Source organism: Anabrus simplex, chromosome 7, assembly GCF_040414725.1.
Source record: "Anabrus simplex isolate iqAnaSimp1 chromosome 7, ASM4041472v1, whole genome shotgun sequence".
Taxonomy (NCBI): domain Eukaryota; kingdom Metazoa; phylum Arthropoda; class Insecta; order Orthoptera; family Tettigoniidae; genus Anabrus; species Anabrus simplex.
Genome location: NC_090271.1, coordinates 115,295,431 through 115,311,738, shown reverse-complemented (window position 1 = coordinate 115,311,738; position 16,308 = coordinate 115,295,431). Strand labels below are relative to the sequence as shown.

The following is a 16,308-nucleotide window of genomic DNA, read 5'->3' as shown; positions in this document are numbered from 1 at the left end:
TGATAAATAAGTTACAAGATTGTGAGCAACTGCAACGTGACCTCGAAAACGTTGTGAGGTGGACAGCAGGCAATGGTATGTTGATAAACGGGGCTAAAAGTCAGGTTGTGAGTTTCACAAATAGGAAAAGTCCTCTCAGTTTTAATTACTGCGTTGATGGGGTGAAAGTTCCTGTTGGGGATCATTGTAAGTATTTAGGTGTTAATATAAGGAAAGATCTTCACTGGGGTAATCACATAAATGTGATTGTAAATAAAGGGTACCGATCTCTGCACATGGTTATGAGGGTGTTTAGGGGTTGTAGTAAGGATGTAAAGGAGAGTGCATATAAGTCTCTGGTAAGACACCAACTAGAGTATGGTTCCAGTGTATAGGACCCTCACCAGGATTACCTGATTCAAGAACTGGAAAAATCCAAAGAAAAGCAGCTCGAATTGTTCTGGGTAATTTCCGACAAAAGAGTAGCGTTACAAAAATGTTGCAATGTTTGGGTTGGGAAGAAATGAGAGAAAGAAGAAGAGCTGCTCGACTAAGTGGTATGTTCCGAGCTGTCAGCGGAGAGATGGCGTGGAATGACATTAGTAGACGAATAGGTTTGAATGGCGTTTATAAAAGTAGGAAAGATCACAATATGAAGATAAAGTTGGAATTCAAGAGGACAAACTGGGGCAAATATTCATTTATAGGAAGGGGAGTTAGGGATTGGAATAACTTACCAAGGGAGATGTTCAATAAACTTCCAATTTCTTTGAAATCATTTCGGAAAAGGCTAGGAAAGCAACAGGTAGGGAATCTGCCACCTGGGCGACTGCCCTAAATGCAGATCAGTATTGATTGATTGATTTCAGAAACCAGTTAAGTGGAAATTTGTTCCGGTTTTTTTAATGGCAAAGTTAATAAGCACAGCATATTTTTCCTTAGATAGAAATTATTAAGAGATATAATACTTTCAAGCTAAAATATTAAAACCCCTACTGTCAGGCCCCGATTTCAAGTAGTTAACGCCCTGGGCAAACAATATTTAGCCGCCCGCCCCTCTGCTCGTTCTAAAAAATAATTAAATATTACAGTTTTCAAGATCATGAGTTTTTAAACAGCACATTATGCAAATACAGTTAATTATCATAATTAAAGTTATCAAGCCAAATAAAGATAACAGCCAAATAAGAATGAGGCTGTTTTTATTGTTATTTAAAAAGCCGTTGGTTCAGTTTGATAGTTTGTATGTAAGTAAATAATTTTAGAAATAAGACACGTTTTCTTCATAAAATTTAAATATATAGATTAAATTCAGGTTTTAAAGTTAGAATAGTTTAAAGTGTTTTATATAGTCTAATAAAATAATTGGAATAATTTGTGGAATGTAAAAGTAATTTGAATGTAATGAATTTAAGACGTAATTCACGCAGGCCATAATTACTCGATCCGCCGGCCGCCGACCCTGAAAACCTGGCGCCCTGGGCAAATGCCCAGTCCGCCCATTTGTAAATCGGGGCCTGCCTACCGTAACATATTGTCTGATGCTAGACAGTTTCTTTCATTTTCCCAAAAATGACAGATTTGGCGCTTGACTTGTTTCTGAAATAATAGATTCAATTAAGGTACAGCCCCAGCATTTGCTTGGTGTAAGAACTGGAAACCACGGAAAACCATCTTCAGGGGTGCCGACCGTGGGGTTCGAACCTGCTATCTCCCGAATACTGGATACTAGCCGCACTTTAGCGACTGCAGCTATGGAGCTCGGGTTTTAAGTATCTAGAACCGCCACTGCCCATATTGTAATAGGCTACAACTGAAAGAAGAACAACATATATTTATAGTAATTTATTCTTATTCTACTAAACCTTAAAATAGCTTTATAAATGTATACACACAGAGATAATACAGAAACATTAGTAGCAACTACTATTCAGTATGCGGATTCTCAACCATTACTACATCTCTTTCTGTAACGTTACACCATTTAGCCATTCTTTTAGTGAGATATGTTGTAGCTTATTCGAACTGACGATTCACCTCCGACCTACAATTACCAATAAAAATAAGTTAATTGTCTTAGTTTGAATAGTAAACATCATTGCGTCACTAATATTACAAAGACAATTCAATAAAGTCGGATAACACCTACCTCAGATAAGGCAGCTGTTCTAAGTTCATTCATAATTTCATGGTGTTCTTCACCAACATATTTGTCATATTCTTCGGCGTGTTTTAAAGAATAATGTCGATGAATGTTAATTTTCTTTTTATGCTAGTGGTTTTACGTCGCACCGACACAGATATGTCTTATGGCGACGATGGGATAGGAAAGGCCTATGAGTTGGAAGGAAGCGGCCGCGGCCTTAATTAAGGTACAGCCCCAGCATTTGCCTGGTGTGAAAATGGGAAACCACGTAAAACCATCTTCAGGGCTGACGACAGTGGGATTCAACCCACTATCTCCGGGATGCAAGCTCACAGCCGCGCGCCTCTAACCGCACGGCCAGCTCGCCCAGTGTTAATATTTTTAATAAAGTTTAATGTCTTATTACATTACAAATCAAGCATTTTGCCATTTCATTGCACTCAGTAAAAAGATACGGCATAATAAAACACGACAAAATATAACGTGCTATTGAAAGGTCATACCACAACTAGCGAGTAACAAAGTATTGTCAGCGTGTCCACTGCCGCTTGTTATGAAGCAAGGGTGAGGAAGCGACTGATAGCAGCTGAAGATCTCGCTCACCAAATCCCTGCGTGGGTAAGAGCTAATCTGTATCTGTCATCATCCCTCTTCAAGGACAAGGCGCTGCGGCATCTGACGGAAACTGGCTGAACTACCAGCACTAGAATTCGGCCGACACTCGTAAGTCAATAAGCAGAGCTTTATTAAAATCACGATTAAATATATAAAGAATCCCTAATTTTGAAGTATGTTAAAGTAGCCCCTTAGAGAAAAATATAAACTTCGCTACGGTATAGTTTGCTTCCAATTTGAACATCATCTTGACGTAAAACAAGTTTAGGAAAACCGCGGTTCAGAGCTCAATTTCATATGGAGATTCGTTATTTTAATTACCATTTTATAACTATATTTGCATTTCTTTTTGAAATATTTTTGCACTAATGAAAAGTGTATCACAGACTACCGTGCGCTATAAAAACAAAATAATTTTACCTTGTTCCGTTTCCTTATAAAAACTCTTACAAACCTTTGACCCATGTTACAACAGCTACTGAGCTGGTGGCCGGCCGTTCCAGCTCCGGCCGCCTCTTAATGTAGGTTCCGGACTTAAATAATTATTTCCCTTCTTCTTCTTCTTTTTCTACCGCTTATCCCACACCTGTGGGGCCGCGGATGCGAACTGTGTCGCACATGTGGATTTGGCCCTGTTTTACGGCCGGATGCCCTTCCTGATGCCAACCCTATATGAAGGGATGTAATCACTATTGCGTGTTTCTATGGTGGTTGGTAGTGTAGTGTGTTGCGTGAATATGAAGAGGAAAGTGTTGGCACAAACACAAACACCCAGTCCCCGGGCTAGAAGAATTAATCAGAGACGATTAAAATCCCCGACCCGGCCGGGAATCGAACCCGGGACCCTCTGAACCGAAGGCCAGTACGCTGACCGTTCAGCCAACGAGTCGGACAAATAATTATTTCCCTTATGGGAAGTAAATTGAATGTAAGGGAACACAAGTGGTTACCCTCGTAATTCTCCCATTCAATTTGAACTGGGTGACTAAGTTTTTGTAACTCTAAAATTGAACTCGCCGAGCTGAGTGGCTCAGACGGATAAGGCGCTGGCCTTCTGACCCCAAGTTGGCAGGTTCGATCCTGGCTCAGTACGGTGGTATTTAAAGGTGCTCAAATACGTCAGCCTCGTGTCGGTAGATTTACTGGCACATAAAAGAACTCCTGCGGGACTAAATTCCGGCACCTCGGCGTCTCCAAAAACCGTAAAAGAGTAGTTTGTGGGACGTAAAGCAAATAACATTATTATTATTATTATTATTATTATTAAAATTGAACTCGCGTTTCTCGTCCTTAAATGTTTCTCCCACTTAGTCACCCCGTAGTATGGGAGTAACCTCTGTTTCATTGGGCTATCACTTAGGGTTTACATTTTTCTGTTTTGGAGTGCTTGATTTCCGCCTCCTTTCGCTTTAGCTATCGACCGGCTGTAAGTTTTTCCTTTTTTAAATTCGGTTTGATGTGGCCAAGTAGAATAGGCCTTAGGCCTCTGTATATACACTGACTGACAGAGCAAATGCAACACCAAGAAGGAGTGGTTCGAAAGGGATGAAAGTTGGGGAAAAAACAGAGACGGCACGGACGAATAATTGATGTTTATTTCAAACCGATATGCAGGTTACACAATGCGCACGGCATCGACTCAGTAGGATGTAGGACCACCGCGAGCGGCGATGCACGCAGAAACACGTCGAAGTACAGAGTCAATAAGAGTGCGAATGGTGTCCTGAGGGATGGTTCTCCATTCTCTGTCAACCATTTGCCACAGTTGGTCGTCCGTACGAGGCTGGGGCAGAGTTTGCAAACGGCGTCCAATGAGATCCCACACGTGTTCGATTGGTGAGAGATCCGGAGAGTACGCTGGCCACGGAAGCATCCGTACACCTCGTAGAGCCTGTTGGGAGATGCGATCAGTGTGTGGGCGGGCATTATCCTGCTGAAACAGAGCATTGGGCAGCCCCTGAAGGTACGGGAGTGCCACCGGCCGCAGCACATGCTGCACGTAGCGATGGGCATTTAACGTGCCTTGAATACGCACTAGAGGTGACGTGGAATCATACGCAATAGCGCCCCAAACCATGATGCCGCGTTGTCTAGCGGTAGGGCGCTCCACAGTTACTGCCGGATTTGACCTTTCTCCACGCCGACGCCACACTCGTCTGCGGTGACTATCACTGACAGAACAGAAGCGTGACTCATCGGAGAACACGACGTTCCGCCATTCCCTCATCCAAGTCGATCTAGCCCGGCACCAAGCCAGGCGTGCATGTCTATGCTGTGGAGTCAATGGTAGTCTTCTGAGCGGACGCCGGGAGTGCAGGCCTCCTTCAACCAATCGACGGGAAATTGTTCTGGTCGATATTGGAACAGCCAGGGTGTCTTGCACATGCTGAAGAATGGCGGTTGACGTGGCGTGTGGGGCTGCCACCGCTTGGCGGCGGATGCGCCGATCCTCGCGTGCTGACGTCACTCGGGCTGCGTCTGGACCCCTCGCACGTGCCACATGTCCCTGCGCCAACCATCTTCGCCACAGGCGCTGCACCGTGGACACATCCCTATGGGTATCGGCTGCGATTTGACGAAGCGACCAACCTGCCCTTCTCAACCCGATCACCATACCCCTCGTAAAGTCGTCTGTCTGCTGGAAATGCCTCCGTTGACGACGGCCTGGCATTCTTAGCTATACACGTGTCCTGTGGCACACGACAACACGTTCTACAATGACTGTCGGCTGAGAAATCACGGTACGAATTGGGCCATTCGCCAACGCCGTGTCCCATTTATCGTTCGCTACGTGCGCAGCACAGCGGCGCATTTCACATCATGAGCATACCTCAGTGACGTCAGTCTACCCTGCAATTGGCATAAAGTTCTGACCACTCCTTCTTGGTGTTGCATTTGCTCTGTCAGTCAGTGTATATGTTTCTTGAAGGGTATCCTTAGTAAGTAAACAAGATCTTTGTGCTTCAACCCAACAGGTGAATTTGGTATCACTAACGTAATTTGAAAGATTTTATCAATAGCCCATTATGGAGCTGATTCTTTAAAAAAAGTTGTGAAATGGGCTGTGACCCATGTTTGAAAGGTGTAATAAGAGACGTGGTCTCTTTCTCGAAATTTAAGGTTTTGCCTATTCTTAGTTTTAGAATGTAGCAAATCGTACTTATTAATAGTGATTACGATTATTGTAATGTTAGTGTAAATGGGAGATTACTCCCTTGATAGTTGTACCTGTTAGGTACTAATAGGCTCACCTTGTACCTGTGTCAGAGCTCCTTAGCTGTTATTTTGTTTTCCCGAGCTGACGAGCTCCAGTATTGTTTCGAAGTTGTAAAGGTTTATCAAGCAACCTTATTATTATTATTATTATTATTATTATTATTATTATTATTATTATTATTATTATTATTATTATTATTATTATTATTATTATTAATTCACTAGGGCCATCGAGGACCACGTTAAGTCTTGTTACATTTGTCAATGAACTTTGCTTTCTTTTGAGCTCAGAATTGCCTCATGCTTTCTGAGGTAGCGTGCTTGTGTTCCTCTGTCCAAGGAACAACGTGTCTTCTTTTCGGTTGTTGGTCTCGGTTTAGCCCGTTCGTCACTATCTTTTTTCGAAAACTACCTCCGTCAAAGGCGTCTTCCGGTTTTATCTGTAGGTGTGTCTAAACCAAGGAATCGTGGTTTTAGGTTTTGAATCAAATAGGTGAAAGATCTATTAGGTCAACCTGTTTCCGTCCATTCGTTTGAGGTGGCCATAAAAACGTTCCTGTCTTTTGCGGATCACGTCTGTAATTTTCTCTATCTTATGATTGACTTCCTTATTGGATCTCATTCGGTGGATGCCATTCTTGTAGTTGGATCCCATGATTCCTCTCATTATTCTGCGCTCCGATTATTATTATTTTTCTTTGCGTATAGGCCACCTGCGGACACGATGCTTGTGTTCTAGCTGTGTTTTTGTCGTCGTATACCACTTTTGGCGTACTGGATTGTGTTCTTAGTAGCCTCTTGAGCCTTCCTGTTGGCCCAGTATTCTTTCATTTTCTCGCTAAATTCTTTCCTGCGCTCCTCTGACAAATTCCCGGCTCCTTTGTGGCTAGCTGATGTAACGGATGTTAGGAAAGGTTTAGCTTTGACCATTAAACGGTATGCAATCCTGTCAGTTATGCCCGCTTGATTAATCTTAAGCTCTGCAAGATCTTTGTCCACTTGCCTAGTCCAGGGGAATCCAGTAGCTTTCCCTTTGTTAGCAACCTTGAAGATCTTATGGGATAATCTATTAGGATCCATTCTGTGTAGGTGTCGAGTGAGTTGGCCGTTCGGTTAGGGGATTCCAGCTGTAAGCTTGTATTCGGGAGACAATGAGTTCGAACCCCACTATCAGCAGCCCTGGAGATGGTTTTCTGTGGTTTTTCATTTTCACACCAGACAAATGCTGGCTGGGGCTGCACCTTAATTAAGGCCACAGCCGCTTCCTTCCCACCCCTAGCCCTTTCCAGTCCCATCGTCGCCATAAGACGTATATGTGGCGATGCAATATAAAGCAGGTTGTAAAAAATATATCAATATTATTATTATTATTATTATTATTATTATTATTATTATTATTATTATTATTATTATTATTATTATTATTATTCATGGTATTCATGTTTTAACGGCTGTTTTTCGCCTCAACGCAGCGATGCCGAAAATTCTCCTCAAAAGCGAACAAGAGGGAGTCTGGCATTACCTTCAATTATTTTTATCCTCACTTTCATTTTTCCTATCCGATCTCCCTTGGACGACTCGTGTTCTCTTCCGAACCCGACGGTGTTAGGTTTGCGAGGTCTGGGGAGTTTTTCATTTCCACACCCTTCGTGGCCCTTCTCTTATTTTGCTCCTATCTTCATACCTCGACGTGTACGAACCGTGGCAATATGTAGATTAAGTTGCCTGTCACCACTAATTCCTGTCCTCTGATGACTGCATTCAACCCCTGCTGCCTGGCTCGTATCATGTGTTTTTTAAGGGTTTTTTCATTCCTCCACGCTTCAGTTCCCATGTCCCTCCTTATCCATATTTTTTCCCTTTGCACGTTACCTGCATTACGCACCACTATATCAGCCATCAATGTAGAAAATAATTGCACTTTGATAGGCCTATTACCTCTAAATCTTCCCACTCTTGTCACATCATCAATGTCCACTTCACTGAAATTTATTTTCATTTTACCCTGAATTACGTCCGCTACTTTACAAATTATACTCGTCTTATCTTCCTTCTTCCCCTCTTGCACTCCATATATAAATAAGCATTTATTTCTGCGACTTCGGGTGTTAGCAACTACGTCGGCTTTCAGGTTCGACATCTCCTCTTCCAATCTCCCTATCTCCTCTCTTAATGCTGCAACTTCTTCACCATTTCTTCTCACCTGTGCAGCTGTGTCTTCTACCTTTTCTTGAAACCACCCCTTCATTTTTTCAAACTCCCTCGTTTGTTCCTTGATCATGTTTTTGATTTGTTCGAAGGGACATGTCTCTGCTACCACCTCTTTTACGATTTTTCTGATTGTTTCCATGTCCTCCCAGCTCATATTTCCCCTGGAAGTCGGACCTGGGTTCAGTTCTACTCCCCCGATCCAAAGCAATATCAAAATCACCGCTGCAGAAAGCATAAAGTATCCTATTTTATCCAGTTCTATTCTACATCTTCTTGTCTTCACTTCTTCTGGATGAATATGTTTGAACATTGAGTGAGGGACTGCTACAGCTAATGACTGCTAGATATTCTTCTTATTATTATTATCCTTATTATTATTATTATAATTATTATTATTATTATTATTATTATTATTATTATTATTATTATTATTATTATTATTTATTTTACTCTGCATGTGAACATGTATAGGGGCGAAGTCGCCTGTTATGTTCAATAAGTGTATGTATGTATGTATGTAGATTAAGTACAGTATCAAACTAAGTAATTAGGTGAATTATTTATAACTGACTGAACTAAAAGCATAACAAAAATAAACAAGACTATTCGAATAAATATTATAATAAATTTTGCCGTGAGTCAGCGTGTTTAGTTTTGAGGTGCACACATTAAATCGCTACACAGAAAGAAAATACGCTAAATTAGTTACGCTAGAACTTTCACACGGCTGCTTTGAGGGCGTTTCCACTTTGTATAGGCCTGATGTTCTCAGAGATTTTTGTTAGGAGTTGGTGAAGATGGTAATGCTGTGATTAAGTAATACAAAATGGATGGTGCTACGTACACGTGATGTATTAAAGTGTAAGACAAGAAATATTTTATTCCAAAGTTTGATGCTGATTTTTCCTAACCAGAGCTTTAGTATCTGGAGCGGCACAGTGAACATTAGTCAGTACGTCTTTCTCATAGCATCGACAGTGATCTCACGCTAGTCAGCAGGAAAGTAAGGGAAAACACAGAGAGGGAGTGGGTGCGAGATAACCAAACATTTTTTTACTCGTGCTTTTTGTAAAATATTTAATTAAGCTTTATTAGTATGTTTTCGTATTAATTTTGTACATTTTCCTATTTACTTTTTGATTATTCACTGCTCTTATATTATTTACTTATATTCCCATAAAGTTCTTTCCAGAAGTCCATACGTCTCTTATGGAAATGTTTCTTCGACTCCATTTGTGACCCGATGTCGTAGTAGTTGTCCTCACCGCTCTTCACCGGAAGCCAGGTAGGGAATTCTACTGTTCCTTCTGGTGTTGGGTTCCTGAAAAATGTAGGCTTTATGATCATTCAATTTGCGAGAAGCAGTGCATTAAACTGTAGGGAAAATCACATAGATATATTAATTCAATATCATACAGAGCATATTACACGACGCTTAATAATAATAATAATAATAATAATAATAATAATAATAATAATAATTAATGTATGAAGGCTTTCACGGCCGGTGTCAATATAATAAAATTCTTCCGGGCTGTTATGCCGTGGTCCACTCCTCTCGCTTCTCCCAGACGTTTCGACTACTGCTGCGGTAGTCATCTTCTGTGGCGTCGTGTAGATACGCTCTCCTGTATCCCGCTGGCGACTGCAAAAGTTGTTTGGGAAGCAGCTGTATTTATATGTAAGTGTGTGGCCTCCAATTGGTTCGCGCTGTGCAAACCGACATCTGATTGACTATCTGAAAGCACGACCTCCGATTGGGTCGCGCCGAGCAGCTTGACGTTTGGTTGGCTATCTGAACACACGACCTCTGATTGGTTCGCGCCGGGCATGGATTCTGACTGGGTCGCTCCGAGAAGTCTGTCGTCTGATTGGAGCTCGGAGTGCACGACCTCCGATTGGGTCGTGTCGAGCAATGGATCCTCTGGTTGGTTGACTGTAATGTCCCTGATCTTAGTAAACTTCGGCCGTACGTTATATAAAGGGGTGTACCAGGCCTTGCTGAGTTTCAGTCCTTCCTCCTTTCTATTAAAGTTATCTGGATGTTTATGTATTTCGATTGCTTCCCTGTAGAGACGGGCGTGAAAGTGGGATGTTGTGGCCAGTATGTCAGTATCCTCGTAACGGATCTCATGATTTCCGTCAAGCAGTGCATGCTCCGCTACTGCTGATTTGTCGTATTGCCCCAGGCGACAATTCCTTTTGTGCTCCGTCAGGCGAGTATTGACACTTCTGCCAGTCGTGCCAATATAAACAGCTCCACAGCTGCAAGGTATCCTATAGACCCCAGTAGATGTTAAAGGGTCACGTGGATCTTTGGCAGAACGTACCATGTTCCGTAGCTGTTGGGTCGGCTGAAAAATGGTTTTAACTTCGTGACGTTCAAGGAGCCTTCCAATACGATCCGTGACGTCCCGTATATACGGCAAATAAGCGATACCTTTCTTCCTGGGTTCTTCTCGCTTACTATTCGCTGGCTGTCTTCTGGGGTGGAGTGCTCTCCTGACCTCTTGTACCGTGTAGCCATTAGTTTGTAAGGCTAGATCAAGATGCCGTAGTTCCTTCTCGATGTACTCTGGTTCACAGACACGAAGGGCGCGATCCACCAAAGTCTTCATCATGGCGCGCTTCTGCCCAGGATGGTGATTCGAATTTTTGTTTAAATATCGGTCTGTGTGTGTTGGTTTTCGGTATACTTGATGCCCTAGGGATCCATCATTCTTCCTCTTCACCAGCACGTCCAGGAAAGCTAATTCTCCATCCTTTTCCTTCTCCACAGTGAATTGTATACGAGGATGAATACTGTTCAGATGGGTAAGAAAACCGTCAAGTGCCTCCTCTCCATGTCCCCATATTACAAAAGTGTCATCAACAAAGCGGAACCAACAGCTGGGTTTATTTACAGCAGTCTGCAGGGCTTCCTCTTCAAAGAACTCCATATAAAAATTAGCAATAACAGGGCTAAGTGGGCTTCCCATGGCAACACCGTCTGTCTGTTCATAAAATTCATGTTTCCATTGGAAAAATGTCGTCGTAAGTACATGTTCAAATAAAACTATTGTCTCCTCTGCAAAGAGATGTTGAATATGTTCAAGAGTATCCTTGATTGGTACCATAGTGAACAGCGAGACGACGTCAAAACTAACAAGTATATCCCCCGGTTGTACTCGCAAGTGTCGCAATCTGTTTATGAAATGGGCCGAGTCTTTGATGTGCGAGTCCTTAGTCCCTACGTAAGGTTTCAGTAAATTGCTTAAATATTTTGCGACTTCATACGTTGGAGAGCCAATGGTACTAACGATGGGACGAAGAGGGACGTCTGGCTTATGGACCTTAGGAAGACCATATAGTCTTGGACACAAGGCTTCTGATTTCTTCAGCTTCTTCTGTTCTTCTGGTGAAATAGAAGATTTCTTAATGAGAGTATTGGTCTTGCGCAGGATACTCATAGTCGGGTCACGGGGAAGTTTTTTGTAGATCGATGGATCAAGAAGTTCTTTGATCTTATGTTCATAATCCATGGTGTTCAAGATAACAGTAGCATTACCTTTGTCAGCTGCTAATATGATAATACTTTCGTCGGCTTTTAAATCCTTTAGAGCAAGCCCCTCCTTCTTGCTAAGATTACGTTTAGGTAACTTGGCCTTGCAGAGTATCTTGGAACAGTCGTGACGTATTTCCTCGGAAACCTCTGGCGGCAACTGACGTATTCCTGATTCTATGTTGGAAATAATATCTTCTATTGGGATGGTCGCCGGTGTAACAGCAAAATTGCCTCCTTTTGCAAGAACAGTAGTTTCATCTTCTGTTAAAGAACGGTTAGATAAATTAACGACTGTCCGAGCAGTGTCCACTCTGTCGATCGGATCCCTCGTCCTCATATTGCCACTTACGCGTTGGTACTTTTTCTTCTGCCGTAGCGTATCCTTCTTCTCCTGATGTTCCATGGTGTTGTAAGTAATCCTGTCAATTCGGTCCCAGTCACTCCAGTGCATCGAGTTGCCTGTCGTCAAATGTAGTGATAAAAGCCGTTCATCATTGAGGGCCAGTTCTTTACGAGTAAAATGAATACGTTCCCTAAGAAGGGCTTGTTCAGTCCTGTTATAAATTCTGTGTGCCGAAGGAGTTGAAAAAAGTCTCTTCTGTCGAAGAAATTGTGGAATAACACATGTGTCGCGGCAGCGGAGTAAAAATGTAAGAGAGCAAAGTAGATGGGATTTCTTCTTGCGAAGCGTTTCAAATTGACGACTTAAACGATAAATATCCTCCCCGTAGAGGTGGGTCATTAATGTATGAAGGCTTTCACGGCCGGTGTCAATATAATAAAATTCTTCCGGGCTGTTATGCCGTGGTCCACTCCTCTCGCTTCTCCCAGACGTTTCGACTACTGCTGCGGTAGTCATCTTCTGTGGCGTCGTGTAGATACGCTCTCCTGTATCCCGCTGGCGACTGCAAAAGTTGTTTGGGAAGCAGCTGTATTTATATGTAAGTGTGTGGCCTCCAATTGGTTCGCGCTGTGCAAACCGACATCTGATTGACTATCTGAAAGCACGACCTCCGATTGGGTCGCGCCGAGCAGCTTGACGTTTGGTTGGCTATCTGAACACACGACCTCTGATTGGTTCGCGCCGGGCATGGATTCTGACTGGGTCGCTCCGAGAAGTCTGTCGTCTGATTGGAGCTCGGAGTGCACGACCTCCGATTGGGTCGTGTCGAGCAATGGATCCTCTGGTTGGTTGACTGTAATGTCCCTGATCTTAGTAAACTTCGGCCGTACGTTATATAAAGGGGTGTACCAGGCCTTGCTGAGTTTCAGTCCTTCCTCCTTTCTATTAAAGTTATCTGGATGTTTATGTATTTCGATTGCTTCCCTGTAGAGACGGGCGTGAAAGTGGGATGTTGTGGCCAGTATGTCAGTATCCTCGTAACGGATCTCATGATTTCCGTCAAGCAGTGCATGCTCCGCTACTGCTGATTTGTCGTATTGCCCCAGGCGACAATTCCTTTTGTGCTCCGTCAGGCGAGTATTGACACTTCTGCCAGTCGTGCCAATATAAACAGCTCCACAGCTGCAAGGTATCCTATAGACCCCAGTAGATGTTAAAGGGTCACGTGGATCTTTGGCAGAACGTACCATGTTCCGTAGCTGTTGGGTCGGCTGAAAAATGGTTTTAACTTCGTGACGTTCAAGGAGCCTTCCAATACGATCCGTGACGTCCCGTATATACGGCAAATAAGCGATACCTTTCTTCCTGGGTTCTTCTCGCTTACTATTCGCTGGCTGTCTTCTGGGGTGGAGTGCTCTCCTGACCTCTTGTACCGTGTAGCCATTAGTTTGTAAGGCTAGATCAAGATGCCGTAGTTCCTTCTCGATGTACTCTGGTTCACAGACACGAAGGGCGCGATCCACCAAAGTCTTCATCATGGCGCGCTTCTGCCCAGGATGGTGATTCGAATTTTTGTTTAAATATCGGTCTGTGTGTGTTGGTTTTCGGTATACTTGATGCCCTAGGGATCCATCATTCTTCCTCTTCACCAGCACGTCCAGGAAAGCTAATTCTCCATCCTTTTCCTTCTCCACAGTGAATTGTATACGAGGATGAATACTGTTCAGATGGGTAAGAAAACCGTCAAGTGCCTCCTCTCCATGTCCCCATATTACAAAAGTGTCATCAACAAAGCGGAACCAACAGCTGGGTTTATTTACAGCAGTCTGCAGGGCTTCCTCTTCAAAGAACTCCATATAAAAATTAGCAATAACAGGGCTAAGTGGGCTTCCCATGGCAACACCGTCTGTCTGTTCATAAAATTCATGTTTCCATTGGAAAAATGTCGTCGTAAGTACATGTTCAAATAAAACTATTGTCTCCTCTGCAAAGAGATGTTGAATATGTTCAAGAGTATCCTTGATTGGTACCATAGTGAACAGCGAGACGACGTCAAAACTAACAAGTATATCCCCCGGTTGTACTCGCAAGTGTCGCAATCTGTTTATGAAATGGGCCGAGTCTTTGATGTGCGAGTCCTTAGTCCCTACGTAAGGTTTCAGTAAATTGCTTAAATATTTTGCGACTTCATACGTTGGAGAGCCAATGGTACTAACGATGGGACGAAGAGGGACGTCTGGCTTATGGACCTTAGGAAGACCATATAGTCTTGGACACAAGGCTTCTGATTTCTTCAGCTTCTTCTGTTCTTCTGGTGAAATAGAAGATTTCTTAATGAGAGTATTGGTCTTGCGCAGGATACTCATAGTCGGGTCACGGGGAAGTTTTTTGTAGATCGATGGATCAAGAAGTTCTTTGATCTTATGTTCATAATCCATGGTGTTCAAGATAACAGTAGCATTACCTTTGTCAGCTGCTAATATGATAATACTTTCGTCGGCTTTTAAATCCTTTAGAGCAAGCCCCTCCTTCTTGCTAAGATTACGTTTAGGTAACTTGGCCTTGCAGAGTATCTTGGAACAGTCGTGACGTATTTCCTCGGAAACCTCTGGCGGCAACTGACGTATTCCTGATTCTATGTTGGAAATAATATCTTCTATTGGGATGGTCGCCGGTGTAACAGCAAAATTGCCTCCTTTTGCAAGAACAGTAGTTTCATCTTCTGTTAAAGAACGGTTAGATAAATTAACGACTGTCCGAGCAGTGTCCACTCTGTCGATCGGATCCCTCGTCCTCATATTGCCACTTACGCGTTGGTACTTTTTCTTCTGCCGTAGCGTATCCTTCTTCTCCTGATGTTCCATGGTGTTGTAAGTAATCCTGTCAATTCGGTCCCAGTCACTCCAGTGCATCGAGTTGCCTGTCGTCAAATGTAGTGATAAAAGCCGTTCATCATTGAGGGCCAGTTCTTTACGAGTAAAATGAATACGTTCCCTAAGAAGGGCTTGTTCAGTCCTGTTATAAATTCTGTGTGCCGAAGGAGTTGAAAAAAGTCTCTTCTGTCGAAGAAATTGTGGAATAACACATGTGTCGCGGCAGCGGAGTAAAAATGTAAGAGAGCAAAGTAGATGGGATTTCTTCTTGCGAAGCGTTTCAAATTGACGACTTAAACGATAAATATCCTCCCCGTAGAGGTGGGTCATTAATGTATGAAGGCTTTCACGGCCGGTGTCAATATAATAAAATTCTTCCGGGCTGTTATGCCGTGGTCCACTCCTCTCGCTTCTCCCAGACGTTTCGACTACTGCTGCGGTAGTCATCTTCTGTGGCGTCGTGTAGATACGCTCTCCTGTATCCCGCTGGCGACTGCAAAAGTTGTTTGGGAAGCAGCTGTATTTATATGTAAGTGTGTGGCCTCCAATTGGTTCGCGCTGTGCAAACCGACATCTGATTGACTATCTGAAAGCACGACCTCCGATTGGGTCGCGCCGAGCAGCTTGACGTTTGGTTGGCTATCTGAACACACGACCTCTGATTGGTTCGCGCCGGGCATGGATTCTGACTGGGTCGCTCCGAGAAGTCTGTCGTCTGATTGGAGCTCGGAGTGCACGACCTCCGATTGGGTCGTGTCGAGCAATGGATCCTCTGGTTGGTTGACTGTAATGTCCCTGATCTTAGTAAACTTCGGCCGTACGTTATATAAAGGGGTGTACCAGGCCTTGCTGAGTTTCAGTCCTTCCTCCTTTCTATTAAAGTTATCTGGATGTTTATGTATTTCGATTGCTTCCCTGTAGAGACGGGCGTGAAAGTGGGATGTTGTGGCCAGTATGTCAGTATCCTCGTAACGGATCTCATGATTTCCGTCAAGCAGTGCATGCTCCGCTACTGCTGATTTGTCGTATTGCCCCAGGCGACAATTCCTTTTGTGCTCCGTCAGGCGAGTATTGACACTTCTGCCAGTCGTGCCAATATAAACAGCTCCACAGCTGCAAGGTATCCTATAGACCCCAGTAGATGTTAAAGGGTCACGTGGATCTTTGGCAGAACGTACCATGTTCCGTAGCTGTTGGGTCGGCTGAAAAATGGTTTTAACTTCGTGACGTTCAAGGAGCCTTCCAATACGATCCGTGACGTCCCGTATATACGGCAAATAAGCGATACCTTTCTTCCTGGGTTCTTCTCGCTTACTATTCGCTGGCTGTCTTCTGGGGTGGAGTGCTCTCCTGACCTCTTGTACCGTGTAGCCATTAGTTT

The 16,308-nt window shown here is 43.3% G+C and overlaps 1 protein-coding gene across 1 annotated transcript in view; it reads right to left on the bottom strand.

The window, feature by feature from the left end:
- Positions 1 to 9,231: 9,231 nt before the first annotated feature.
- Positions 9,232 to 16,308, bottom strand: part of LOC136877727 (juvenile hormone esterase) — a 72,129-nt gene continuing 65,052 nt past the window's right edge. Inside the window, exon 10 of the mRNA XM_068228722.1 lies at positions 9,232 to 9,488. Coding sequence (XP_068084823.1) covers positions 9,326 to 9,488 — 163 coding nt within the window. The 3' untranslated portion in view covers positions 9,232 to 9,325. The remainder of the gene's footprint in view (positions 9,489 to 16,308) is intronic.